Genomic DNA, 27,631 nt, shown 5'->3' with positions numbered 1-27,631 from the left:
TGGACTTGGAGGTGGGTATTTCCTTGGTGTTCCAAGATATATCTCTAATTCGTTTTGGCAATGGGATGGCTATGCTGGCTGCACGTGTCATCTCGGAGAGGAGGTGTGTTCCCGACAATCGGCAACTGCCCGGAGTGAGAGGCCTATAGGGATTCGTGCCCGTGTCCACAGATATGTCTACTGGGTTTCGGCGTGCTAGGAATGTCTTGAATAATATTCGAAGTGCCGTCTTAGAAATTAGTCCTCTTTGGTAATTCCGGCAGGCTGCTTGTGTTTCCGGCGCTGTGATGATGATGGCAAGCGCAACCGCTGCCTCCTCCGCCGAGTCAAACGTCAAATTTACCTCTTCGAAAAGGTGGCGTTGCCGCTCGCTTCGTATTTCCTGAGTCCTGGTATATCGTAGGAATGTAACACTGAGCATCCTCGATTTACCAGTCCTGGACGGTCCGCGGGAAGTCCGAGGGCTGCATTCGGACCGGAAGACCCATAGGAATACCTGGGAAAATCGAGCGCCGGATCATGTCTCGGGCAGCCCGCAGCCTCGGCGCCGGTCAGGGAGCCCTACCTGATAGCACTGAGAAGGCAAGAGTAGAAACGTGCGTTGGCGAAGTTAGTTTAGAAGTGTAACTAGTAGTGAGCTCTAGCATATTTCTAGCTAATACGTCGCGAGGGTTAAACCATCAGATGAAAATGACAGCACTTTTTTGCTGTAATGCGTATAGGTTGTTAATGCGTATAGGCTTGTTAACTCCAGGAAACTTTCTTCTTATGAAGCACATGTTTGTGTTAACCGGTGGTCTTTTTTTACAATATTCGAATCATAATCGAGCAATTGGATTCAGACTTCATTGTCAATGGCTTCCACAAATTCGTCGACATAAATAACGGTAGATGGTCACGGACTCCTATTTACTTTGCTTTTCAAAGCTAAGCCCCATAAAAATTTGCGGCACGTCAGCAGTAACAGGTAGCATTTCATAAAGCTCGTACTTTACAGTGCCTTCGGAACAAAAAAAAAATGTTAACACGGCAAAGGTACGGGACAACCTGGCTAGCTGCGAGGCACTTCATAAACGCAACGGAACGCAAACTGACCCGACGGGGACAATTGGACGCGCCTCCTGCCCCAATGAAGCGAGCTCCTGTACCATACATTCCAGGAACAAGTGAATGTTTGGCACGTGTCCTACGGGAATATGACGTACGGGCAGGTGGCCCGTACGTTCCAGCCAAAAAGATGCGCCATGAGCTCGTGAGAGTCAAGGAACGCTGGAGCGTTTCCCCGGTGTGCTATACGAGATACCTTGCGCATACTGCAGCGGTGTTTATATCGGGGAATCAGGGAATTATAAGGATCGTCTGCCGCAGCACGCCTGTTACGTAAATAATAAGAGCGTCCACAACAATGCTTTAGCCAGAACACGCCGTCGAGAATGACCACAAGATTGATTGGGACAACGCAAGAATCGTCGCAACAGAAAAAATGACAGCATCGCGGCTACATCTGGAATCACTAATCATTCAGACCACATCTAACACAGTCAATCGTATAAGGACGGAAATCTAAACCAGATCTACGCACGCCCTTTGCAGCGATTACTCAAGCCCACTTAAACGACCCACTTCTAGTGATGCATTCATTGTGAACAAGGCTTCTGTGCTGGAAGCCGAAACGTCAGTACGTTTTGTTTGAACTGGTCGGCGTCTCTGTTTTGTTCCGAATGTACCCTCAGGAATGTACCGACTTCTTTACAGTCTTTTGAGACAAAAAGCAGCTTTAACTTTTGGATTTCGTTTCGGATCTTTGAGAAGGGCTTGACTGTCAAGCAATTAAAATGCGATGTGTGAAACATAAATCTCAAGGGGGGAGGTGAGGCAGTGGCAAGGGGTGTCCCTCCAGCCCGAACAGAAGGGGGTTCAGGTCCTCTTATGCGGGCGTGCAGGACGGCCCGCTTATTTGCTTGGGGCAGTGTCCATCAGTACTTTCTACTTGGAGGTAAATCCTGCGAGGTTGTTGTGTTACTGCTTTCACGCTGGGGTGGGTTGCATGAGCAGGGTGACTGTTTGGTAAAAGGCCGGCAGAGAGAGCTCACATTGGGCCACCAAACAGCCACTGACTCAGTGGTGGACCATTGTGTTGGTCAGTTGGTTCGACATGCTCAGATAGGATCGTCACCTGAGTGCGTGTGTTAGTTCGCGTTCGCGTGCGTATCACTGTGCGTTCACCGTGAAACAACTCTTTGACGACTTATGCTCCCCTCGCCAACAACATGTGTGAGTGCATTCGCGCGTGGACCACCGTGCGTTCACCGTGTAACCTCTTCTGTCGATGACTTTCACCGCGCGCTCGCCGTGAAACAATTTTCGATACCGTCCTTGTGTTTTTATGTCCCCCTGTGTGTGTGCGCGTTTCTTTTTTTTTTTTTTTTTTTTGTAATACCGGCTGGGACACCCCTTCGGTGTCTACCCGCTACAAGGGTCAAACCACTCCATCATCATCATCATCAAGCGCTGGCCGTATTTAGTCTGCCCTCCACTCTGTGTGTTACCTCGACTCGGTAAATAGGACGATACCACAACGCTTTCACATGTGATGATTCCTCGACTGAAGGCTTGAGTAACGGAGTAATTTGAATACCGCTCTTGGTCGGTCTCCCAGTTCAAAAACCGCTGTGCGGTCCGTCCAAACCATTTAATAAAACTTATGAATACTGCTTTTTAAAAGTAATTAAAAGAGTTTGAAATTATTTATGAGCTTTAATTTTAAGCACACAAACGTGAAATTTGAAACAAGTATTTTCAGTTTTGTATGAACGCTACCGCCACCTGGCTACCGCTTTTAGTGCAATTTTTGTGAGCTTCATTACTGGGAACAATCGTCGGAGGACGCCACTGATGCGCTGATGTCTGACGGTTGCGGCGAGGCGTAGTGTCTGGTGAAAGATACGAATTTTTCTTCCTATTGTGGGCCCGCAGACGTCACATTCGGTTATTTATTACCCAGCAAACTACCTTTTATATGGCCTCGGCGTTGTTCGCTTGCACAAGATGCAACGCTCGTCACCCGTTCGAAGAACTCTCTCAAGGGCAACAGCTTTGTAAAGTAGGTGGACAGCGCTTTAGTTTCTTGCTCTTCTCTGCATTCGTGCTTGCCGAGAGGTGCTGCTTGAAAATGTTATCGCCAGCATTGTAAGTATACGTTAGTAAATTGGTGCAACCACCGCAAGTACCGGTCTCGCAAAGTGGCACCGAAGTCGTACGTTAGGCTTAACCCACTACGATCCCTACTCTACTACCGGATGAATCAAACCTCTCTACGGAACCCCGCCGGAGGCTGCGTCAACGCCCAACGAGCATCGTTCCAGGACGTCGACACGGTCTGATTGTTCAATTGTAGGCGGTTAGCTAAAGTGTGAAGGTCTTGATCGATCTTGCTGGTTGGAGTAATCTATCATGATATGCTAATAGTTTCCTCGGACCCCTATTGTATTCGTATGCCCGGATTAACGGAAATTCTCAGCGTTCTTTGGTTGTGCTTGTGTCGGCGTTCAAAGGACGAGAAACTGCGCATTTCGTCGCCTTCTTCCGATGCGCAGATTTTTGTTACGTAAGGCGCGTCGGAGACGCACTTTCGCGACCCAGTTTTGCGCAGAAATGAGTCATAATGGCTGCTTATCGACGACAGTGCGAGTTTCCAGTTGCGAGCCTGAGTTTTCTCGTCGTACTGCGATAATGCAAAGCGCGTAGTTGAAAAGAAAAATTACTTTCGTTAGGCAGCTCTTGAAAGGTTTCGCTTTGTGCCTTAGGAAGCAACGACGTCTTTGTATTTCGTAGGTTTAATTTCTGTTGCGCTGTCTGCGCACGTAATATCAGAGGTTTATCCGTCTTTCAATGCCACCATTATATTTACCTTGCCCTTACGTTTACTCGAATGCTAATAATTTTGAAAGGAGGCGACCTTTTACGGCACGAAAAATAGTTGCGAAAGCAACGGAGTTACAAAACTCGCCCAAAACTGCTTTTTCCTGTACCTTGGAGCCTCGTTCCATAAGTCATTTGAAAGCTTTAGGAGCGCATGTTTACCTCCTTTTTCCCATGATGTCGTGATGTCGTTTTTTTTACGTGTGCGTTAGTTTAGGATTATATGCCTTCTGCTATGGTTTTAAATATGTTTGCAGTTATTGAAAAACTTGAGCTACATGTTATCACCTTGGGCTATTATTTAACAGGGCTGGATTAGCTTCGCACAATTTTGGCTCTCCTGCCAGTGACGTAGCGTAAACTGGAGCGTATAAAGCTGGGTGTGTGGTGGTGCTTGCAGTGATAGTTTGAACAGTCGTTGCAATGGTTGCTTTGCTGATAGTGGCCCAGTGATGTTGCATGCAGAATATTTATTGCTAGAATGACGCGAATCATCGATGAAGTTGTGCATTTATTAATTACCTAAAGAATACCCCTGGCCTAGCACAGGAAGAGAAAGTAGGGCAAGTTGTAGGGCCGTTGACAGTGCCTAGCAGCTGTGATTGATTGATTGATTGTAGGGTTAACGCGCCGACGCAACGCAGGCGATGAGGCGCGCCGTAGTGGAGGGCTCCGGATTAATTTTGACCACCTGGGGAACTTTAACGTGCGCTGAAATCTTGTACACACGGGCGTTTATGGTTTTCGCTATCCATCAGAAAAGCGGCCGCCGTGGCCAGGAATCAAGCCCGCGACCTCGTGCTCAGCAGCGCAATGCCTTAGCTACTGAGCCGCCGCGGCAGGTGCGTAGCAGCTGTGACCCCCTTGGCTTGGCGCCAGTGTTTCGACAACAGGTGTGTTAGGGCCTTGACCCTGGCAGAGTTTTTCCGTTTTTTTTTTATATATAAAGCACTATTTTAGTCATCCAACAGTGACATAGTATTCTTAATCTGGGCTCATTCCTGAAATTAAGCTTTAGGAATTCGGACACATTAGGTCTGGAAAAATGGTAGTTGGGTCCCGTTTATGTATGATTTTTTAATCTTGACATACAGAGGGATTTGAAGCAAGATTCTGGTGAGATTCCTTCTTGCTCCCTTGTGCTTAGAATGTCAGTTAAAAACAACGTTAAAGGGCCATGGAGACACAATGCAACTTTGTCTCATTTGAAAGAACTAGTTTTTGGCAACTCACTCAGCTCCATTCCAGACTTACCCTTTCAACCGTGGATCTTTTATTTCAAGCGAAAATTTCTTTTCTGCATGTTTTCCTACAGCTTTGGACCTCAGAAGCACAGAAATGAAAAATTACGCTATTAGTGCAAGTATTTATTAGTTTACAGTCCCGATAATTAGGTCATTGTGCAATCAAAAATTTTCTTTTTTGTAAAAAATGAAATTTTCATTTTTGTCGTAAAACCTATGACGCCCTGATCTTACAGAAAAAATATAAAGCTGGTAATCCAAGTATTTACAGATTAATGGACATTTCGACAAACTCGAATTTCCATTTCATTACCCGCCCGGTCGTCGCACCCTGTGTCCACTGAAGATTCCGTCTGTTTCATATCGTCCAGCCCCGGGAAAACTCAATAATGGTGATGTCTATCGCAAGAGGCACCCTTGAACAGCCCTCACCTAGGAAACTGGCAGTCTTCGTTTTGTTCTTAACTCTTTCGGGACCGCCGGAAAAAGTGATGAAAAAGGGAGGTCTCGGTACAAATTTTTTATTACATAAAGCAAAGGCACCATCCTGCTTCAGCATATACCAAAATGCAGGTCATTATATGTTCTTTGACATACAATACCATGTTTTACTTCAACACTGACGATAGCACCGTGAAAAAATCTGAAAGTGAGAACTTTGTAAAAAAAAACTACAGAAAAAGATAGAAAAAAGCGTAAATATAAAAATAATTAAAAAGAATAAAATTATTTCAAGATATGCAAAATCCAACACAATGCTTTGTTTCTTCATCACGAAAGTTTGATGCGGCTAGGTGTAACTGGTTTTTTGTTTTGTGTGTGATCTCTTTGGCACTAGGGCAATGGCTACGTCGTCGCCCAGATGCACGCCGGGCTCTCGTCTCGGCGAAAACTTGATCCGTCTCTGCGCCGGTGGCAGGAGATCACCACCATAGGTAGTTAACACCTTAGCGAACAAATATAAACCAACCAGAACAGCGCACATACCTACTCCAAAGCCAATTGAAACCGAAACCAACACCCACTTTTGAGCGCGATTCAATGTTCCAGGCTGACCAACACCCGAATCCTCACTCGAGCTGAGATCCTATCTCTAAAGCCGCATTCAGGCTCTAGGAGCTGCTGGGAACATATGGGTCCCGTAACTAGGGAACCACCCCGTCTGGTGCCAGCGCGCACCACCGATTTCTTGGGCTCAGTAAAAGTTGATTCCTCCTTCCTCCTCTTCACTGCCACTCTCATCGTTAAAATCCTCAGTAGAAGGCGAAGATATGCCAGACGAGACGACACGGATTTCTTATTGTGCTCGCGCGTGAGTATGATGCTATGTTTGCTTACATTCGAAACCACTGCCCGTCAGGATAAAATATCTGATGCGTTGCCGCCTGGCGATAAAAATAGAAACTTCACAAAAGAGAAAAGGCCAGTTTTCAAACTATCTCCTAGATGTCGCTAGGTGTTACATCGAGTGAAAATTTGTATTCTGCAGGCTCGCGAAACCATCGATCATATGGGATCGATGGCCTATGGGAGCGGTCTTGAAACAGTTAATGTGCTACAGGTGTTGTGCTGTCAAATGACGACGCCAGGACCGAAAGGGTTAAAATACGTCTTTATTTGAGAGAGAAATGCAGCAAATATTGAAAAAAAGTTTAAATGTTGGGCTACGGTGGCGTTATATAATATTGGCCAGCACTAAAGACAGTACCTGTGTTAACTGTGGGTTAGCGTTCCAGCGACATTAACAAATGAAAATAGGTTCCTTACTGCAATCTCTCGGTCATGTTTTGTGGCTGTGGTTCAGCCCAGCTGCTGCCAATCGGGAGAATTGCTTGAAAGTGGGTGGGGTGTTGCCACTGCGTCGCAAGCTTTCCTTAATTATGTCGATATTTCTTTGAAGTTCTGCATTGTAGCTGCTGTTGTCAGGAGGAAGCAATCTTTTTAATGAGCTAAACTTTTAGTCTGTCGTCATGGCACCTTTAAGTGCATGCTCAGTGTTGCCATGTGACCTGCCGCATTGGCTCAGTGGCTAAGGCGTTGTGCTGCTGAGCATGAGTTCGCGGGCTCGATTCTGGGCCGCGGCAGCCGCTTTTCTGATGGAGGCGAAAACGCCCATGTGTACGCGATTTCGGCGCACGTTAAAGATCCCCAGGTGGTCAAAATTAATCCGGAGCCCTCCACTACAGCGTCGGCGCGTTAAACCCTGCAATCAAGTGTTGCTATGTGTTTCAAACGGACTGGAACTGAGTGAGGAATCCATCCAAACTTAGACCCCTGCCCTTCAATGTTGCACCTACCGTTTTTGCTAAAGGCGGGGATTGCTACCATGAATGGTGTCCACATGCGCATCGACATTTCCCTTGTGTTGTGCGGGGAGAAACTTGCCTTTAGCGGGACATGTACGTGGGTTACGGTATGGCCAGAGTTCAATGCATTGCTGGGAGAAGCAGGAATTTGAGCAGCCTCTTTGGAGCTTTTATTTTTTTATTTTTGAGCCACTTTGTATGGCAGAGTAACAGCTGTGGGTGCTTCTAGATAAGTCCTCCGGCAGTTTGTTGGATACTGTCAGGCCGAGAACTGCTGTGGAATAGCAGCGTGACAAAATTGCCAGGCAGTCCGTGGGAAGTCCAAGATGGACTACTGCAGAAGTCTGGTGGCAACTCGTAGCAGTCTGTTTGTGACTGTCCTGTCTGTTAGCGTGGAAGTTACGTGAATGCACAACTTTTGTTCCCTGTGGTGTGTTGCAAAGATTCTGTGATTGTTTTCCTTGAGTCAGTAGCAGTGTGTCTGAGTAAGTACATGGGACCTTTTATCTCGTCCTGTGTGCTTCCGGAGGAGTTGAATGCTGTGAAGTTGACATTGCTTACCATTTGCTTTTTTGAGGTCACAGTCGCTTTAATGTTAAACTGGTCTTAAATTGCCGGTATATTTGCTCCGCCTGTGTGGTGCACTCTTGAGTCCGTCAGGGCACCTTTGCTGATGCTAGCCTTTCAACTGCCTCCCAGATGCTGGCCGGCACCTTACAATTATGCACGGCAGGTTGGCCTGGAATATGTGTCGGCTTTGATTATTCTTTGGGTGGCATCGGAGAGTTTCTGAAATGGGATGTCAGTTTTTTTTTTTCGTGCGATTGCAGTGGATGTGAGCGTCGTTGATGGGGCTTTTGTTGAAATAAGGTGAAATTGAAAAAAAAAAAAAGAAAAAAAAAAGTGAAAAGTTGTTTCATTTTCCTATGCTGGTAGCTTGAGTGAATTGGTATCTCGTGGAGACTTAAAAAAAGTCCAAACATCTCACTATCTTATAGTTTTCATGTTGTTTTGCTCGTGTTTGTTTTAGACAGTCAATCTCGGGATGTGTACCATGTTTTTTGCTTTGTTGCTACCCTCCTGGACCTTTACCTGTGCTCCATAGCAAGGAGTGTCAGTCGAAGCATTCATATGACTCCGTAACATTTGGGTTGCTTCTTGTGGCACGGTCAAGTTAATAAGCTGGCAGATGCGAGTTAAACGGAAAGGCTAACAGCAGGATAACGTGCTTGACTCCGTGCCCCTTGTGCATTTATCGAGATTTATGTGGGATAACATAGCAAGGGAGGTTGGTGGTAACCAGTGCATGTCTCAAGGAAGACACGCCGTCTATGCATCATGGAATTACGTGCCACTTTTTCTGCAAACCCTATTGCAAACTGCCATAGATATTTTTATGCAAGTGCGAACGAGCTGTGCAACCAACAAAGGTTTGCATGGAGTGTTTGGTCAAAAGACTGAACTCGTTCTTATGAAAAAGCTTTGCCCTCCGAGGGACTGTGAGTCCTAGTCCTTCTTCCATCTCTCCTAGCGTTTCTGGCCGCACATACGTGCTTGTGTCACTAAAAAGCCGCCACTGTTATCCTCCTCAGCCTGTACTCTTTGCTGGACAGTGTTTAAAAGGCTGGTGAACGGGAGTCAGTCCTTCATGGCAATCTAGAGCTGGCAGTATGATAACAGTTTTCTTTTTGTCTGATTTGTTCCTGCCATTGGCTCAAGTTTGGGGCCTTGTCATGAGATGCAGTAAGGGCGAGGATGTGTTTGATTATGCCTAAACGTGGCTGTATCTAGCGATCACATGTTTCCCCCTACCTGTCCCAAGTAATGTTCCACAGCTCCTTGCAGCTGGTGATGGCTGCCAAGAGTGGCCGGGCTTTTGCATGGGCTTTACTAGCTCTGCAAATGAGACAAGAAGCTGTCAGCCTGCTTCGATTGATTGATTGTAGGGTTTAACGCGCCGACGCAACGCAGGCGATGAGGCGCGCCGTAGTGGAGGGCTCCGGATTAATTTTGACCACCTGGGGATCTTTAACGTGCGCCGAAATCTCGAACACACGGGCGTTTTTGCTTTTCGCCTCCATCAGAAAAGCGGCCGCCGCGGCCGGGAAACGAACTGTCAGCCTGCTTCGTTTATCACTTAGCAGAGGCAGGTCAAGTGGACTCGGCACATATTTTAAGGGAGAGCAGCTGGGTAGAGTTATATTGACCTATCTGTTCCCTTTTATATTTCTTTATGGGTTTTTTTTTTTCAAGCAGTGGGATAATACGTGAATTAAACTGCCCTAGCCCTCTCCCCAATGAAATTTGGTGTTGGGTCTCAAGCTTTACTTCCTCGCTCTTTCGTTGCGACACTGTTTGTGGTGCTGTTAATACGAACTGTGCAATTGTAGAATTTTTTTTGTGTGTGTGTGTAGTCGGATACAGCTAGAGAAGTGTGATTTCCAACAGTGCTGTTTGATGATGTATGCTGAATACATGGCTGAAAAAGGCTGGAGAGGGGATAGGGCCTGTCACCTTTTCCCACCATTCCTCCTAGTCTACATTTGCCGGTGTCATATCTCTTCTTTAGCTTGGGAAGGACTGTTCAGTCTTAATATGTAACGTTTGATCTGGGATACTGTCATTGACTAGGAAGCAAAGAACTCGTGTTTGGTATGGTACTTGTGGAGGGGAGATAAAAATATTTATTTTTGGTGATGTCTGAAGTGTCCGAGCTTTTACCATAAAATAGTTGTGTGTGCGTGTCATGGTGTAGATCTGATGCAAAGTGTGCTTGTTGGCCAGGCATCCAGGCTGTTTGAATTTTGTGTTTTGTTTCTGTCGATTTTAATCTGTGGGGATTCATTTATTTTTATTTATTTTTATTTATTTGTACATACTGCCAATCCAATGAGGATTATCGGAGAAGGGCAATACAGTCATATACATACATCTGTTTGTCAAAGAAAATAAACTGCTTTGAGCATTCTTCCAGAACACGCTTGCCTTTTTTAAAGGGACCATGAAGAGAGAATACAAATTTGTTTAACTTTAAAGAGTTAGACTTTAGTACCTCACTCAGCTTCATTCCGTTCACGAAAGACGTTTTTTAACCGATGAAATCGCAAGAAATGCATAAGGACTTTCAAATTTTGCGCCACAGTGACGTGTTATCGGCACGAGTGACGTCATATGGGCCAGCACTAAAAGCATTATTTTCAGTGGGTTAGGTGCACGTTAGCATTCAAGTGATTCGATCAAACGGAATTAGCGGCCCCACTACAATCGTCCAGTCATGTGTCCTGACGATCGATTAGTTCGAATGCCGTCGATCGCCCAAACAAGATTCTGTGACGTCATAGAAAAGTTGCCGAAAACTGGCTAGCGGGTCACCACAGCTCCACACGTTTTCTTTAATATCTCCGTTATTTTCTGGAAGTTTGTGATGAAATTGGTATCATTTTTATCAGGACAAAGCAGCCTTTCTGATGAACCTAACTTCTATTTTGTCTTCATGGCTCCTTTAAACCAGGGCAGGCAGAATGTGAACAGCAGGTGAATATGAACACATTTCCCATGCGGTAGCTGAGTTCAACAACAAAGTTCTCATAAAAACGTATCAGATATGTAAAAAGTATAAACACCTCACTACAGTAAGTTCAGGATGCAGTTCAGAACAGATGCATCTGAATCGTTTATATTTGGTTTAAGCGTGTTTCTACTAATTCTAAAATGTATGTAATGATGCACTGCTAGTGATTGATGAATCAAGGCTTTTCCACTCCCTTACGGCACGAGGAAAAAAGGAGTATTTGAAGCAGTCGGTGCGAAATGGGGGTTCAATTAGAATTAATGAGTGCTTGTGACGTGTATCTGGTTTTTGAAAGGGAGAAATATTTGGAAGTGTTGATATTTAGCTGGTTGTGGATGAACTGGTACATAAGTTTTAGTCTAGTGGCTAGCGCTCGATTTTGAAGAGTGGGTATGCCTGCATTCCTTTGATTGCTTTTCTTTGGGTATGTTTGCTTTGGGATGCTGCTGATAAAATTAGAGCTGCACTTGATGCATTTGTTCTTTTGTGAGGCAGTGTTCAAAAGTTGCTTTTGAAGTCACTGGCAGTTAGGGTTGGTTAAGTACGACTTTCAAAATGTGGCCTGTTGCTTCATTGTATGCTGCAACCTTCTGGCTTCGCACAGTGCGCTGCGGTGTCCTCTTGTATTAGTGCTTTCATGTTTTTGAAGTTCCAGCACCGATTACTGCATATTCATGTTTAAGCAGTTTTGTTTCATACAGTCATCCTTGGATACCATTGTCAACGAAAGGTGCGGCTGTGTGTGTCTCTAATCCAAAAAGCGTCTGAGCATTTCGCCGTTCGGTGCCAGCAGTTTTCTTGAGCATCTTGTTTGTGAGGCAGCTTTGATGGAAAGCATTGCTGCACATTTCATATGTGAAGATCTGTACAGTCTTTCAACAGAGGTTGCTCTGGTGTAGTGAAAATTTACTTTGTGCCCCAGATTGTCTGAAGTTTCCGCATTTCACCGTTATCGTTGACACGCATTTATTCTGTATGCGAATTTTTCATATGTGAAACTTGGCGCTGCTTGTCTGTGTGTGTGTGTGCCTCCTGCTGTGGCTGCCGAGTGTTGTAGCCCTGTGTCTCTCTTCTGCTCTTTCACAGCTTGTATCCTCCGCCATGAAGAGTGCCTCCACAGTAGAGAGGGCACTGGCTCTCGACGAAGGTAAGGAGATGCCCAGAATTCTCCATTGGCTTTGTGCGAGGGCCCGCTGGATTCGGGTTGTGTGTTGTTTTCAATCTCTGATCGCGGCCACGGGAAGGGCAGGGTTGTGGGCTGCCATTGCTGCATTGTAAAGTTTGCGAGGCAGTTGCGTTCCACTGACAATTAACTATCGTAGCTCTGTTCAAGCACAGCCATTCCTCTTGAAGCCTGCTCCCAGTGGAAGCGGTGGGGTATGAGGCGAGCAGTCTCTCGTTGCATGCAGTCCAGGAATGCCTACCATTGGCCGAAATGTCGTTCTCTTGCGAGTTGTGAAACGCACTCTGGAAATGAATATTTTTAGAGCGCATCCGCATTTGTTTGTCTTATAAAATAATTTTGTGTAGCGCATGCCACTTGGTGGCCAAATATTCTACTTTGGGGAGCTGGTAGAGTGGTTGAAGAAATGGGTTGATCTGTGAGTAGTTTGTGCAAGTATTTTAGCGCATGTGGCAAAGAGATGAAAAACAACACACAAAGCAGTCCAGTGAGCATGGTCAAATAAAAGAAAAAAATTCAATAAACAGAAGAAAAAGAAAATACCATAACGGGCTCATTCAGCATTGACTTGTCTTGAGCTGAAGTTTGTGGAGGCACTGCTCATTGTGGAAACATCTCAGGTCTGTGTGCGTCCTTACTTTACTGTCCCTCTATCTTCTGCCCTTCCCAATTTTCCCCCAAACTGTGGACTCCCAACACTAGTATATAAATGGGCATAAAGAGCAAAATTCTGGCTGCCATCTTTACATTGGCAGGGAGCTAAAGGGAAGCAGGCATGGGCTGGCCTTGCCACACTTCTTAAAGTGAATTTGGGAACAAAACGAAACAGTAGAAGAAGGTAGTGACACAGCAGTGATGTTAACCGTAGTACAACTTCACCTGTCCTTCATTTTTAAGGGGGAGTATTGAATGTAAGATTTAGGCATTGCGGGGAACCTCAAACATCTTAATTCAGGCTATTGCTAGGAACTGCGTTTGCAGTAATTCGCTACAAATAATTTTTCTGCCCAGTTTATCATAGCCCTGCAACTTCCAAATGCAAACTTTCAAATGCAAATGCCAGCCAGAAAGTGTAGGTTTTGTTGTGGAATAAAGCAAGCCTCATGTTTGCCACTCTGAGCTGTGCCTCCAAACAGATATTTTTTCGCTTCTCTAGTGTTGTACTTACACAGTGCTTTGAACACGTCTTGTTGAGCCTCTCAACTGAACTTAAACCCATTTCTGTTTTCTGCTTTCCTCTATTTGTGCAGGACTGTCGGGGTGCGTTCCCTATAGTCAAGTGCACCTACTGCCGTACAGAGTTCCAGCAGGAAAAGTGAGTTGAACGATGCTTATGGATGGCAGACTTTGCTTCTTGGTCTTGGTTTGTCTGTGCTTTCCAACAACCGTGTGTGTGTCCTTTGTTTTGTTTGTTTGATGACTTTTTAACTGGCTGGCACGTAACACTATGTGCAAGTGTGCTTGATGCATTAGTAATCCTTTTTATAGACACTGAATGGAGTCTGTATCGTAATAGATGCGGAGGTGGGTCTAAGCAACACCTTTAAAGAATTTATAGGTAGACGTGTTTGACTCTAGTATGCACCAGTGTGGTTTGCTTATATCCAGAAACGTGTGTGGGAAACAGGCTGCGTGAGCGCTGCCAATCTTGGTTGCCAGTACTGTGACGGGGGCTCGTAGAGTGACTGTCCCCTAATCCTGTATCAATGCCCTTTATTTGGCACCCTTTTATTATGTGTAGGAGGTTAACCTCGTATGAATGTTGAAATAGGCGGGCTGTCTCGCGGTCTTGTGCGACTGGGTGCGTGACATTTTCTTCTTTTTCTGTGCGTGTCTAAGAAAATAAAAAAAAAATAAAAAGCAGGTGAAAGAATGTTTAGAGTGGCGCCCAGTTTCTCAGGGAAGTGCCAGGACACAAAGTAAAGTGACACTTTACTCGAAAGCACTATTTTTCCATCTCGCGTAGTCACGTTTTTCGGCAGTGGCCTTGTTCCTGATGGTCGAACGGACCGTCTGCTTAGAAAGACCCGTACTTTTGGTGATGTAGACCTGTTTTTTTGCCATGTTCGACAGCGTCAATTGTGTTTAGTTTATTCGACAGTGAAATCGGCTACCCTGCTGCTTGTGCTTGCTGGTCGCACACAAATAAAAGCCACCTTCACTGGCTTGGCTTGGCTGCGCCAACGACCGTCGCAAAAAAATGTTCCCAGACAGAAGTTTACTCGCTAAAATTAATGAAGAAGCATGTCGGGTGCCAGCGTTGCGGAATTCCACTATTCACATCATCGAAACAATTTTCGCCTAAACTTTTAGTCTGTTGCAGCCAAGAGTCTGCTATAGCCGGGTCCATTATGAGTGGAGGGGAATGCATGGAAACCAAACAAACCAACAGAATTGATCTATTGTACCCGTAGGTCCATTGTTGCCAGATCCACTGTAGCGAGCGTAGACTGTACAACATATACAAGGGTTCATGTTCTGTGATTACTGCCTGGACCCATGCCTCTTCCTGGGAAATTTAAATTCCTATTGACGAGGAAAACAAAAGAAAAAAAAATTGTAGAACTCAAAGGAGTAGTGACACGAAATTTCAAAGCTGAGATAACTATGTAAAATGCTTCCTTTTTATCGGGAGATATCTCCCACCAAGTGTCAACAGTAGCGTTCAGTATAACATATTGTAAATCCATTTTAATCTCGGCTCGCACGAGAAAGCCCAGAGCAGGCCAGCATGACATCATCTGCTACTTGCCCCAAACCGACAACGTCGGGGCTCCCGTGACGTAGCCGACACGCTGGCTGTGGTTGGCGCTCGCTGCTACACCGTGTGTACACGTCATGGTTTTGGGACTGATGTCATGCTGCCCGGGTGCGCGGGGATAGTGAAGATTTCGCTCGATCTGGGCGAGCGCGGGCGTTCGCTCACTCGCGCGTGCATCCAGACCGGCAGCGGTGCGACAAAAATAGTGACGTCAGGGGCTACCTCCTGTCATAGCGGCCTCTCGGCTTTCATTTTGTCGAAACCGAAACTGACACGAATAAACGATGCCATAAATGATCGTTTACGCTGCGATCGACCGTCTAATGTGCCATTCTATGATTAGTGGGCTAATGGAACCCACAGCAGCGAAAAAAACGCAACATGAAAATTTCGTGTCAGTACTCATGTTCGTGTCAATACTCATGTCAGTACCTCATGTTGCTGAGTGCTGTTTTGCCTGCTGTGTTCATGTAAACTCATGATTTGGTTCCTAAATGCCCTACCCTTCCATTGTTCCCCAAAGCAGCAAAGGTAGCACAGCCACCATCTGCAAGAAGTGTGAGCAGAATGTCAAGGCATATGGAAAGGTACGGAGAGAGACTCTTAAAGGTAGTGTGTGTGTGTGTGGCCCTGTGTGTGACCTCTGCTCCCGTTTGACCCCAGCCGACGGCGTGCGAGTACTGCAACATCATTGCGGCCTTCATTGGCAACAAGTGCCAGCGCTGCACCAACTCGGAGAAGCGGTACGGGCCGCCCGTGAACTGCGAGCAGTGCAAGCAGCGCTGCGCCTTCGACCGCAAGGATGACAGCCGCCGAAAGGTCAGCGTCCACTGCGTGTGGTGGCAGGGTCTTCCAGTCGTTCCTTACCTTCTGCGTGTGCATATGTGAGGGAAGACCTACTGTCTACATCTTAAAAGGGGGGACACTGGTCTTGAGGACCAAAAATTTGCCAAAAAAAAAAATCAATTTTTTGTATTAATTTTATTTGCATTCTACAGGTCCCGAAGAATGTACCTGCTAAATATTATAGCTGTGCCGTAAGTATTTACGAAGCTATTGCCCTTTGAAGGGGGGGCAAGAAATGCAGTCAGAAAATGTATTGCTGTACCACAAGGCGTATCTACCGAATTGATTGCTTGCAGATAGCTGCTAGGCCGTCTGAAGCACACCTACCCTCGTTTGACGTTGGAGTGGTGCTATTATGTTATCCTTTGACTGGGCACGGCGGCAACTGACCTTGGCAGCCAGGCCACACGTGCTTGCATTTATCGCGATCGCACGCTCGCGGTTAAGATAGGATGTCGCAGATTCAGGACTAAACACAGAAACATTTGTTTTGCTTTTGACCAAGAATTGTAGGAGGAAAACTGCAAATGACAGCTGCTCACAATGCATTCATGACGGCGCCGCGTGAGCAGCATTGCACATTCACCACGCGATTTAAACTGGATATGGATTGGCTGTAGAGCTGGCTTGGCAAACCGGGCCTGCGCCTCGTGTAAAGACGACCAGTCACCTCGTTATCATCAGCAAGCAATGGTGTCCATCTATGAGTTTGTTTTTGTTTTGGGTGGTGGTGTGGGTGCGTGGTGCGCGTTTTCGGTGAAACTAAGTGCCCTGAATGTGTAAACAGCTACAGATGGCTGGTGTTATGCTTATTTTGTCGTAAAATAAATGCCCGAACCCAGCCCAAGTGAGCAAAAGTTTCGTTGAAGCGAAAGCAGGCGAGACAAATGGTCCGTTGTGGCAAGGACTTTGTTGCATTGACTTCTATGGCTAGCTAACGGGGAATTGGTAATATTTCGTTGAAGCGGAGTTCGCGGTAGCGGGTTTCGACTGTGTACAATATTTAAGGCGCAGCTTCTCTAGTTTTATTGTAAGGCTCATGAAACTGTCTCCCACCCTGAGTTCTCACGATTGTAGATTTTAATTGTACTTCTAATTTGATAGCACTTACCTTCATTGTTCAGTCACTTAACAAAGAAAATAGTGTCATAACAGGAGCGCACTAGTTCAGAAATTCTTCCCATTAAAGTATTAACACAGTCCTTAGGGTCAGCACAGGGATGAGAGATGAAAAATTGCCTCTGCGCTGTCTTTTGGTCTCTGCTCGTCTCCTGTTATCGTCGTGAAAGCCGCATGCCAAGTTTCTCTGCTGTTTTTGCACTAAGTTAAGGAAGGCATAGCATTCACACAGTGCATTTCCAGTTATGCATAAGGTATGTCTATGCCTGTTTATTCGAACATCTGCGTTGGTTGCTCACAAGAGCCACGTGCAGAAATGCGGGCTGGCCTCGGAAGTTCCGTGGATGCAGGCAACAGTCACCACTATTGGAACTCTCTGGCTGATGCTCTTCTTTGCCTTTAAATTGAAAGTCAGTAAGTAATAGTGCTTTAGTCTCGGCAGGACGAACTTGTACAGTGAAATCTCGATGATACGAATCTCGCGGGACCGCGAAAAAAATTCGTATCTTCCGAAATTCGTATGAACCAACACAGGCCAAAAAATTGAGCACTGAAAAAAGATTTCCGTTTATTTCTTTTCTTACTTTCGCGTGAAGAAGTTCGTGATTTTTTTTTGCTTTTTTTAACCCCCATGTCGCAAAGCAGTCCTTTCTGGAGCGCATAGAGCTTCACGCTCGTCTCCTCACTCGCGGTGCCCAAGCTCGCCACACGCCACAACAGTCAAGCGTGAGCCGCATGGTGCATTTTTGCACGCGATTCGCGCGCCTCCGCTTTGCACGCGCTGTATTTTCACGCCCGCATCGACGATTTCGCGCCCGCGGTAGCTCCTACCTCGATCAGGAAATGACGCACGCCGCGCGCGGCAGAATGGCGGAGCCTCACGACTGGTGAAGCGCTCGAGACAGCTGACTTGGCTCCGCCGGAGATGGTTAGGCTTAGCACCCCGGCAAATATTTAATGGGCGCTTTCACTAGCGGCGCGGATTATGTTTTATAGTATCGTTTTCGCATGCCTTATCAGCTCCTTTACCGCGCAAGAGCGGTTTGAAGCAGTCGCTCGAGCGCCTGCGCCACTTCGCGGCTGAAGCCGCCGCCATGTTGCCGCCGCCGGCCGCACTGCGTGCAGCGTGTCAGCGCGCGTGGGGCTTGCGTGGCGCGTTTTTGCGAGCAGAAAACACCAGCCCGGCCGTTTCTGGAGAAAGAGCGACAAACAGGGGAGAGAGAGCCATCACTTGCTAGTTCGGCAGTTGGGCGCCTCGCTGGCTCGTTCGTGTCATTTGCAGGGCCGCGCAGGTCTGTTTGTATCAGCCGAAATTTTTCCCATTGCAAACAATGCAATTTCGCCGGGACTTTTCGGAAATTCGTATCATCGAGATTCCACTGTAGTGACACTTGATATTGACTGGCCACAGCCTGCAGAGAGCAGTTTGTTGCTGGGACGTCATCCCAACATGGTGCAGTGGTTCACGTCAAGATTGCAAGTGTTGCTGTAATATTCTGTGGCTGTTCACGTCATTGTGCCACAAAAAATTCGAGTTTGTATGCCCTTGCCAGTGCCAACCACAAAGCCAACTGGAAGAACCAGTGATGTCCATGCAGTGCATTCTTTAAGGATGCATGCTAGTAAACCACCCATGCCCAGCCCATCCTAACTGCAATGGTGTGTGACAATACCATGGAGAAAACTATGCCATCGCTCTGTCTACATGAGGGACAGTCACGGTGGCTATTAGAGTTAATCACTTTAGGGCCACACCTTGTCGTAGCTCACTCGATGGACCCAAGTAGAGCCGGCGTTCCGGCATAGCAGCTGTAGTCGCGACGTGACCCAGAGGCTTCGAAAGCCAAGCGGTTATCATAAGCGTTTGAAACTCGTGAACCGCTGCCGCTTGTCATACATCACCCTGTTGTTTTTAAAAAGACAAGAAAGATACCATGAAAGATAACATATTGCAAGCAGACACTCCTACATTTTCCTGCCAGTGTTCTTGTTTCTTGGTTGTCTGAGCAGATCTGTTTCTGCACCTTCATATTTTGGTTTTAGGTTTTATCGGTTTTATTGCGCAAACGTAGAGTGTCGCTCTTGTGTGTATATTTAGGTGTCCCCCGTTTCTGTTGTCTTTTTAATTAAACAGTTGCAAAACAGTTGCAAGTTTGCGCCTCGTCCCAGTCCTGTTAGCGTCCTATACTTAGCACAATTCAGTATGAAGCATCGACAACTATCCCGATTTTATGTCCTTTTGTACATGTGAGGCAAAATATACATAATTAACCGGCAGGTTGGTTTTTACAATAGTAAGCAAAGAAGTGGCAGTGCAACGCCGGCATGTGCGGGAGGAAAAGCAAGCACAAAAAGAACAGACGTCCCGCTGGCGCACCTTCAGGCAGGGGGCGCGCGAGCACTGTGATGGCGGGAAATTTGAAGTGCATTGAGTGGTAGCAGTGAGCGGATAACGGCGCCACAGTTCTCTATGGCGATTCACTGCTTTGCACTTCAGGCAGCTTTCACATTGAGTGGAATGGCTTTAATTTTTTCCTCCAACGAATGCTCCCTCCCTGCTTCCCTGCTTGGCCGCTCAGGTGGACGGCAAGCTGCTGTGCTGGCTGTGCACGCTGTCGTACAAGCGGGCCCTCGCCAAGGCGAAGCAGAACGACCCCATGCGGCACTCGACCCTGGGCAAGGCCAGCGCGACCGCTTCTTCCCACCACAGCCACCACAGCAGCCACGGCGGCGGCCACCACGGCAGCCACCACGGCCACCACCACCGGTCCTCCTCGGGCTCGGCGACCACCTCCTCGGGAAGCCAGAACCACCACCACCACCGAAAGCACTCCTCCTCGTCTTCCGCCCTCTCCAACCACAAGTGAGTGGCGTGCGGTCGTTGACTCCGCGTGTGCCTGGGACACGACGCTCGGCAGCATGGCTCGTTGGAACGGGGAAGTAAAAGTAAAGAAGCTTAGCTCTTGGGTGCAGATCTCAACTCTCCTCTTACCTGCTGTTGTGGCTGAGTGGCTAAGGGGTCGTGCTGCTGAACCGAAGGACCCCGTGGATTCGATTTCTGTCCCCAACATCCGCTTATCAGGTGGAGGCGAACAGCGAAAGTGCTTGTGTGTAGAGAATTAGGTGCGCATTAGAGATACCCAGGTTGCTCAGATTAATTAAGGGCCTTCCACCACGGCACGCCCCAGAGCCCAGGTGTGGCTTCGATATTTGAATCCTCTTTCCTCCTCTTCTGTGGATGGTTTTGCCTGGCGGCATTTAGTAGTAACTGGGCATGTGTTGGTGTGTAATGACAACACTGCTGCCAACTTTCCGTTATTTGTGTTGATGGTGCTGGGTAACCCCTAAATTTGAAGTTCCTTGAGAACAAAATAAATCGCATTTCACTAGATCCGAGGAGATTGGATGCAAAACAATGAATGCAGCACCAAAGGTTGCTGTCGCAGCCTTATCGAAGTCCTTTGTTTCGCCGCAAGTCATTCAGACGTGCGTCTCGTATTTTGTTTCGTATTTCGTAAAGAAATTCCATATTTCTGTGATTTTGTCGCATTGTTCAGTTCCTAAGCTTTCGAATGCAGCAAACATGATACAAATCTGACCAGAACATCCCATAATGTTGTACTTGACAGTTGATCTCGTGGGGAAAAATTGGTCCTGAGGAAATGAACTGCAAAGTTTGGAAACATAAGAAACATAGTTTGGAAACAGTTGATGTGGGAATTTTTGAAGGCTTCCAGTGTCACTGCTGTATACGCTGAGCGTCATTGGACTACTGCAGTCGGTTATGTAGTTAAAGGGACACTGAAGTGATTTGTAAACATTGCGGGATTACTAGTGCAAATTGTAGTGCGGAGTCCACAGGCCATGTTTCGACCACTCTGAGTGCGTTTACATGAATTTATTTAGTAGAAAAATCAATTCGCAAATGCTGTCCTCCTCTCTGCATCCTCGCCCATTTTCTGTGACGTTTTCGTGTGACGTCAGTAGGAGATGACTTGGCTTGACTGTGCTACTGCACCTCTCGCTGACCTTCCGACAGAATCAGTCGGCCCAGCATTTCAGCATTTATGGTACAGCGTTTAGTCCGCCAGCCGCCGACGGGTCGTCGCAATTCAATCGCTCAATTGAAACTAAGCCACGACACGTTTGTGAATGGAAGAATGGGCCTTTCTTTAATTTATTAGTCTGTACACTTTATCAAGCTCCAAGTCCAGGTTGGTCCACACAAGCGCTGCACAAGTGCACATGCGATGCTTCACTGACTGGTACGCTAGTAGGAAAACCTAAGGCCACTTGAAGGCGTGAGAAGTCAGCGATGCCAGTATAGGTAGTAAGGAAATAAAATCAACTGAAACAAATACCGTACAGTGCAAAACTAGGGAGCAGGAAGCACTTTTTTGCTCTGGGTGAAAAGCACTGCGGTCAGCAGCACGACCACACATCTGCGAATGCTTTCCCGTCTAAGAAATGCAATTGCTAGATGTGAGATGTTGTGGAAATTTGGGGGGATGCTTACTGCACGAGCGATATACAACAAATATTCACCTAAGCTGCTTAAAATGCAAAAACTAAAAAAAGTTAAACTGGTTATACAATATATACCTTATATATTTGCCGTCGAGAGCGCTCTCCCGTCGCCAAGCGGTCTCGAGCGCTAGGTATGATATTTTGCTACTCGCAAATTCAAATCCCAGAGTTTTTGTAAGCTGATTTTTTTCTGTTTTCGGCCGATGTTTTCTATACTGAGCTCACCATTTTTGGGCCATAACGTTCACTGCTCCACGAGCGAGTTCGCAGAACGCACGTAGACTGACACTGACGCGCTAGCCAGTTCTCGTTGGCGTGCTGTTGCCGTAAGCACCGACTGCTTGCGGGCAGTGGGCACAGGCCAGAATCAGCAGACCCTTGGCCTGGTGCGAACACGCTTTTTACGACATGGGCACGAGTGAGGCAAGCTCCGAATATGCGGGAAAAGCGCATCGCATTTGAGCATCTGCGGTGACGCGTATGGCGTTCATCCACTGCGTATGCCTCGGCTAGTGAATGCTACGATCCCAAACCGTCCTGGGAGGCTTATATCTTAGGCATTTTACAGCCGACAACATGGCAGAAGTGCGGTACGACGATTACTGAGATATCGAGAATGCCCATCCAACGATGCCGTTGGATGTCAAGCATGTTGTTTTGCAGAACCGAAACCGAAACTTGTTTGAATGCTAGCTACCCTTGGACATCGTTCAATCACGGCGCATCACCTCCCGTCGTCACAGCCTTTAGTTGGTGCAGCCGCCACAGACTGCGCATGGTAGTTTTTCTTCTTTTGTGCTTTGTAAAATAATTACTGACTTATCAACCGGATAAACGATGATAAGTGTGCTAATTTGAGCCAGTCTACGCATTGCAAGCAAAAACGGGAGCTTAACAAATTCACTTCAGTGTCCCTTTAAGTGCTGCAATCAGTTAAGCAGTTGAGACTGCAACAGTATTGCATTCTGTCCCACCCCTTGCTCAAAGAGATTCCACAGTCCCACGCCTGAGCAGAGCGTGGCTACTGTGCCCCTTGCAGGGTCGGCAGTGAACACGGCAGTGGCAAGAAACCACGGTTGGACCCGGCTAAGTTGGCCAATGGAAGCACCGCTTTGAGGTGAGCATTGCTGGTACACAACTACAATATATGCTCCTCTGAGACCGGAAGATTGTGTTGACTTTTATTCTCTCTCTGGTATGATTGTACAGTGGAATCCCGATATTGCGTCCGTCAGCCCTACAATGACCCACTTGTTACGACGGATCGCCAGGGTCTTGTCAAACTCCCCATAGAAACAAAGCATTAGAAGCCCCGATTATACAATGCTCGGGTGCGCGCGGTCCGCTTTATACGACGGACCCTGGTGGGGACAAATCGGCGTTTTTCCCATCTTTTACACCGCTTTGCTGCCTCGTCCCAACCTGTCTTTATTCTTAGCCCCCGTTTGACGCTGCTTGATGTGCAAAGGCCCCAGGAAGGCCAGACCACTTGCTGAATAGACTCAAGCAAGCTCGCGGGGGTACTGGCGAGCGGGAATTAACCCTTTTTATTTTTTTCCCCGGAGGTGCAGCTTTGGGGGGGTCGACCTACATTTGAGTCGACTTACAATCGTGTAAATACGGTAGCAGTGGCTAGTCCTTTCAGATTGACCAGTTGTGCTGAAGTTCTTCCCCTCCCCCTGTTGGCCTGACAGCAAGAGCACCCCCGAGAGCAGCAGCAGCAGCCTGCTGGACCCGACCAGCAGCGACCACGTGGTGGTGCTGACCCAGCTGCGCGAGCAGGTCTCCTCGCTGCAGAAGCAGGTCTCCCTCAAGGACCAGCAGCTGCTCGCCAAGGACAAGCAGGTACGGACGGGATTGATTGGGGAGGAGAGGGCCGGCCCTCTTCCTCTCCTCCTCCTGCTCCCTCCTGGTTGGTGGGCAGTGCACTGGCGTCACCTCTCCTCTCCCCCCCGCATTGTGTGCAGATTGCCGAGCTCAAGGCACACATGTCGTCGGACGAGCGCAACGCGCGCACAAAGCTGCTGGCCGAGCAGAAGAAGCACTCCGAGGTGGTGCAGGACCTCATGGTGGGCCCCTCTCCTGTTCCTTTGGGGCGGGGTGGGTGACTAGGTTGGCCTTGCGAGTGTTGAAGGCGGGACGCGTGATCTGGAAAACGATGGTCATTCGAGGCTTCGAGAGGGACCGAGTGCGTGCATCAGGGACTTTGTATCGCGGCGATCGGACCTGACATCGCACGAGCGGAACAGGTGTGCACTCACGACGACAGAGAGCTCTTATTCTGGACAGGCTGGGGTGTCCCCAGTGCTCCCGTCGAAGTAATGTGGTCGAAAAGATGGCAAAGCAAAAGCAAACAAAGAAGCGCAGACACTGGGCAGCAGTAGAAAAGTCTCTGACAGCTGTTACCAGGGGAAGCCTTTGAGGTTTTGTCTTCAAAGCACGTAAGCGGGCTAAAATGCCCCGAGCAATTTCTTTTTATTTACAGCTGCCCGGCTAAAATTTGAAGGAATTCTGAAACAAAAATGGGCAGAATCTTTCTAAATCTGGTAAGGTATGTCATACCTGTTCAGTAAAAAGTCAACGTTAGGCATATTTGGAGCACAAACGTCAGTAGATGCCTGGTAGTAGGCAGTATTTTTCCTTTTTTTTTTTTTTTTTTTTTGTGAGGAGAGATCTGCGCTTCATATATGTGATAGCAAATTTGAAAATGTGCGTTGAAAACTGTTTTTTCCCCAAAATACAAAAATAGCTCAGGCCTGAGCTAGACCTCTACCAGCATTCCAAGCAATCCAGCAATAACAAAAGGTTCCAATAGATGGCGTGCAAGGCAGGAAAATTGAATTGAATTGGCTACAGCAAACACTCACCGTGTTCATCACGGCAGAAGAGCGCGAGGGGTGGGCGAGGGATAGATCAAAAGGTATTGACACGGTGGCAGGGGCGGCAGAAGTTTATCGTCTTTTCGACGACATCTGCAGCAAAGGGAGCAGATGCGTGGACAATTTTGCCGCTTGTCCCGCCTCGTTGCAGAACAAGCTGCTGACGCTGCAGAAGCAGATGGCCGCCAAGTCCAAGAGCAACCGCAAGAACACGGCGTCCACGGACAGCCCGTCTTCGCTGATCACATGACCCGAGTGGCTGCCCCGACCCTGCGTGCAGCCCCTGCCACCGCGGCGACGACGGGTCCCCTTCCCCTGTCTCATGGCGCATCCGCATCTTTTCTTCTCCCTGGGCCGGGAGGGTCTCCTCATCCCCACTCTATGTTACGTTGCCGGCTAGGATTTTACGGTTTTCGTCTTCGGAAGGCTCGGCTGGGTGCTGGTTTGTTCAGGTAGTTGTTGTCTTGGAATGGCGGCGGGGTACAACGGTAGGCCCAGATTGGGAACGATGGCGAACCAAACGTCGCCGCGCTTCGCAGCAGGAATGAGATCTCATTAGTGCTGTTAACACTGAAATCACAGATCGTTTGTGGTTCGGGCCACTAGGATGAAGCGCCACTGGCATGCGTAAGGCTGTTTCACTTCGAATGTTTTGATTTCACTTCATAACTAAGCCAGGTTTTTAAGGACATCCCGGTTTTATTGTGCGCGGTGGAGAACCCCGTCTTTTTAACGTCATGCTGACAAATCACTGAATCTGGACTCTGGACCAGTTGGCCTGCGTGGTCTGTTTATATCTGCACAAGGTTCAGTCTGGAGGGTACGTTCCCTCCTCCCATGTATTCAACCTCTGCATGATTGAGGGATTGGATTTGTGGTTGTTCGAGAGTTGCGTAAAGAGAGAGTGTGTACTGCTTAGGCACTTGGCCCCTTGTACTGCTAGCTTCGTCAAGTGGGGACTGAGAAACGAAGAGGTAGCGAGATCAGATGCTCTTACGGAAATCGGATAGAGTGGGTAGAAAGCACGTAGTGTATTTTGAGGGATAATGAGGTAAACTCGTTCAGCGTCTTTGAGGCGCGATTGTGGTGTAAACTTCTGTACAGGACTTTTGAGTAGGACTCGAGATCCAGCTGACCGCATGCATGTACGTAAAGCTGGGAGTTGCCATCCCAGGCACATTCCGGGCTGCTTGTGAGTGTGACCTAGAGTCTAATAGTTGTGACATGTAGCAGTCCGTTATCCTGTTTGTACAGTGTAATGTGGTGTTCTGTATTGACAATGACAAGTGTTAGTGCGAAGGGGAAAAAAAAGCGTCGCGTGAAGGTGTTCTGTGCGCAGTTGAACCTCAATTTTAGTACCAACTTCCCAGCTTGGAGAGCTAATTGGAATTCTCTCTACAGTTTTTGCATGGCCTTGATGCTCTCCTAATTTTGCGAGGTTCTTGATGGAATGAAATGACTTGAGTCCCGGTGACCTCATTGAATTGTGTTTGGTATTTAAAAAGCCTTGACCTCCCCAGGTATGGGGGAAAGTTTTAGTACAATATGTGCAGCCACGCTTAAATCCTGTGCGAATTGTGTACGAACTCTCCTCTGCTCTTTTGACTCTTTGTTCACAGAATACATTCACTTCGCTGTGTGCCACTAATGTCACTTCGAGTGATATCGCATCCGGTTATTGCATTGCGTCTGGTGTGTCCAGGTTTGTTATTACACCACTCTGCTTTGGTTAGGCTTTCTGGCTAGGCTGGACATGTACTACAAACGTCTCGAGGGCCAGCCCTAGAATGTCGTCTACCCTTAGAAATTCTACAGGCCTGAACTAGCACCGAGCGAAATTTGTCTCTAACTGCAGGTAGGAACCCATGCAACGCCTTGTAGCATTGCCTGACCAAGCTCGGGCAAGGTCAAGCCGGCGCCCCATGGGGTTTCGCTGAGGGAAAGTGTCTAACCACTCATGCAGCTTAAGGGGAGCGGGGCCATTTGTGCTTTTAAGTAAGGTTATTCGGGAAAAACCTCGGTGGCGTTGATTTTGCAAAGTCTTTGTAAAATAAGCGAAGTGGGTTCATTTAGGTATTTAGCACAAATCGGTCCCCTAAACTGAATTTTGGTTCAGATATTTTAATTCATATCCTGCGGCGTCGTAGTGGCCCGCAAATTTTAATGTTTTTAGTTCCTTCTTTGGAATGATTTTATCTGTCAAGGACAGGAACTGTTTCACCGGCTGTTCTCAGTGACGAGAATTTACCAAGATTTGTCAGAAATTCGTTGTTTTGAAACGTTCCTGGCTATTTAACCGAGGATGTTTATTTCATCATCAGCCCAGGTATATATCGGCTTCTGCTGAGCACAGGGTTATGGCCTAAAGCTTCTAACTGCGAAATGCAGTCTGGATTACTCGAAATGGCTCGCTGCATGGTACCATGATTTCCTGTATTCCGATTTGTTACTCTCGTGTTTGGATGTTTTTGGAGAGGCCTGAAGCCTATTATTGCAGGTCTCTGGCAGAGTCTGCAGTTATACTTTTTATTGGAACAGGAGACAGGGCTAATAACGAACCGCGGGTATTAGTGTTCATCTTGCATTCGTTCGTTAATATCTGTCTTTTGCTCACGTCAAGCTCAACATTGTTTTTTGGGGGGGAGTTTTTTTTATGGGCGGTAGTACCTTGCGGCCATTCCAAGACTCCCAACACTGGTTTTTATTGCTCGAGGTAATGGAGAATGTATTTTGGTTGCCCCCTCAAAACGGGAACATTGAGGCGTTTTTAGGTTCTACCTTTTGTGCCAAGCTCATTTCCATTTTTATTTGCTGCTGCATTTTATGAAATATTGTGAGGACATTTGCTAGTTGAGTACTACGACTGCAATTCAGGCAGTTCAAAACTGCTTTTTCTTTTTTTTTTTTTTTTTTTTGCAGTGATTCAAATCTGCGCTCGTGAAAGGCTGTGCATGTTTTATTTTTGTACAGAATGCAAAGTTCTATTTGTAGTCTTCGTAGGCCTCTTGCTTGTAGAGTAACAGTCTTGAATCTTGGCGTGTTTTTTGTGCCCCGTGCATGTTTTACTGTGTTACGCTCGAGGCAGGCAGGCTGGCTGGTGTAGAATTTGGCGCTTCGTTGCTTGTGCCAGGTTTGCATGTGCCCTTGGATGCGGAGTGTCGAGCGATTGTGGAGCCCAGCCTGCTTCGGCATTCATTGTAAAATTCATTTGCAGCATTGTACGCTGGGAAAAAAAGAGAAAAAGGAAACAATAAATGGATTCGCTGAAACCTCA

General features: G+C 47.2%; 1 protein-coding gene across 4 annotated transcripts; it reads left to right on the top strand.

The window, feature by feature from the left end:
• The first annotated feature begins 2,879 nt into the window (after positions 1-2,879).
• On the top strand, positions 2,880-27,631 carry LOC144151943 (protein FAM76A-like). Of its 4 annotated transcripts, none has more exons than XM_077683124.1 (9): positions 2,880-3,103; positions 13,476-13,540; positions 15,513-15,573; positions 15,650-15,805; positions 19,531-19,814; positions 22,518-22,595; positions 23,173-23,323; positions 23,446-23,547; positions 24,509-27,631. In XM_077683124.1, exons 1-9 carry the CDS (start codon positions 3,020-3,022, stop codon positions 24,605-24,607), a joined length of 1,080 nt encoding a protein of 359 aa, XP_077539250.1. In that variant the 5' UTR covers positions 2,880-3,019; the 3' UTR covers positions 24,608-27,631. The 4 variants fall into 4 exon arrangements, with proteins under 4 accessions (XP_077539250.1, XP_077539249.1, XP_077539251.1 ...); XM_077683123.1 differs by having other exon boundaries at positions 15,510-15,573; XM_077683125.1 differs by lacking the exon at positions 2,880-3,103 and adding an exon at positions 3,268-3,377 and having other exon boundaries at positions 15,510-15,573.

The sequence above is a fragment of the Haemaphysalis longicornis genome, unplaced genomic scaffold (genome assembly GCF_048455015.1).
Source record: "Haemaphysalis longicornis isolate Haplotype H1 unplaced genomic scaffold, Haemaphysalis longicornis Haplotype H1 scaffold_9, whole genome shotgun sequence".
Classification (NCBI taxonomy): Eukaryota; Metazoa; Arthropoda; class Arachnida; order Ixodida; family Ixodidae; genus Haemaphysalis; species Haemaphysalis longicornis.
The sequence above is the reverse complement of the archived record's forward strand: the minus strand, read 5'-3'. Positions and strand labels throughout refer to the sequence as shown.

Bases quoted from the DNA above. Each gene is read 5' to 3' on its own strand.
- LOC144151943 (XM_077683123.1), top strand. From the start codon at position 3,020: ATGGCCTCGGCGTTGTTCGCTTGCACAAGATGCAACGCTCGTCACCCG. The intron at 13,541-15,509 runs GTGAGTTGAACG...TGTTCCCCAAAG, and splicing joins ACAGAGTTCCAGCAGGAAAA to CAGCAAAGGTAGCACAGCCA. The intron at 23,548-24,508 runs GTGGGCCCCTCT...GCCTCGTTGCAG, and splicing joins AGGTGGTGCAGGACCTCATG to AACAAGCTGCTGACGCTGCA.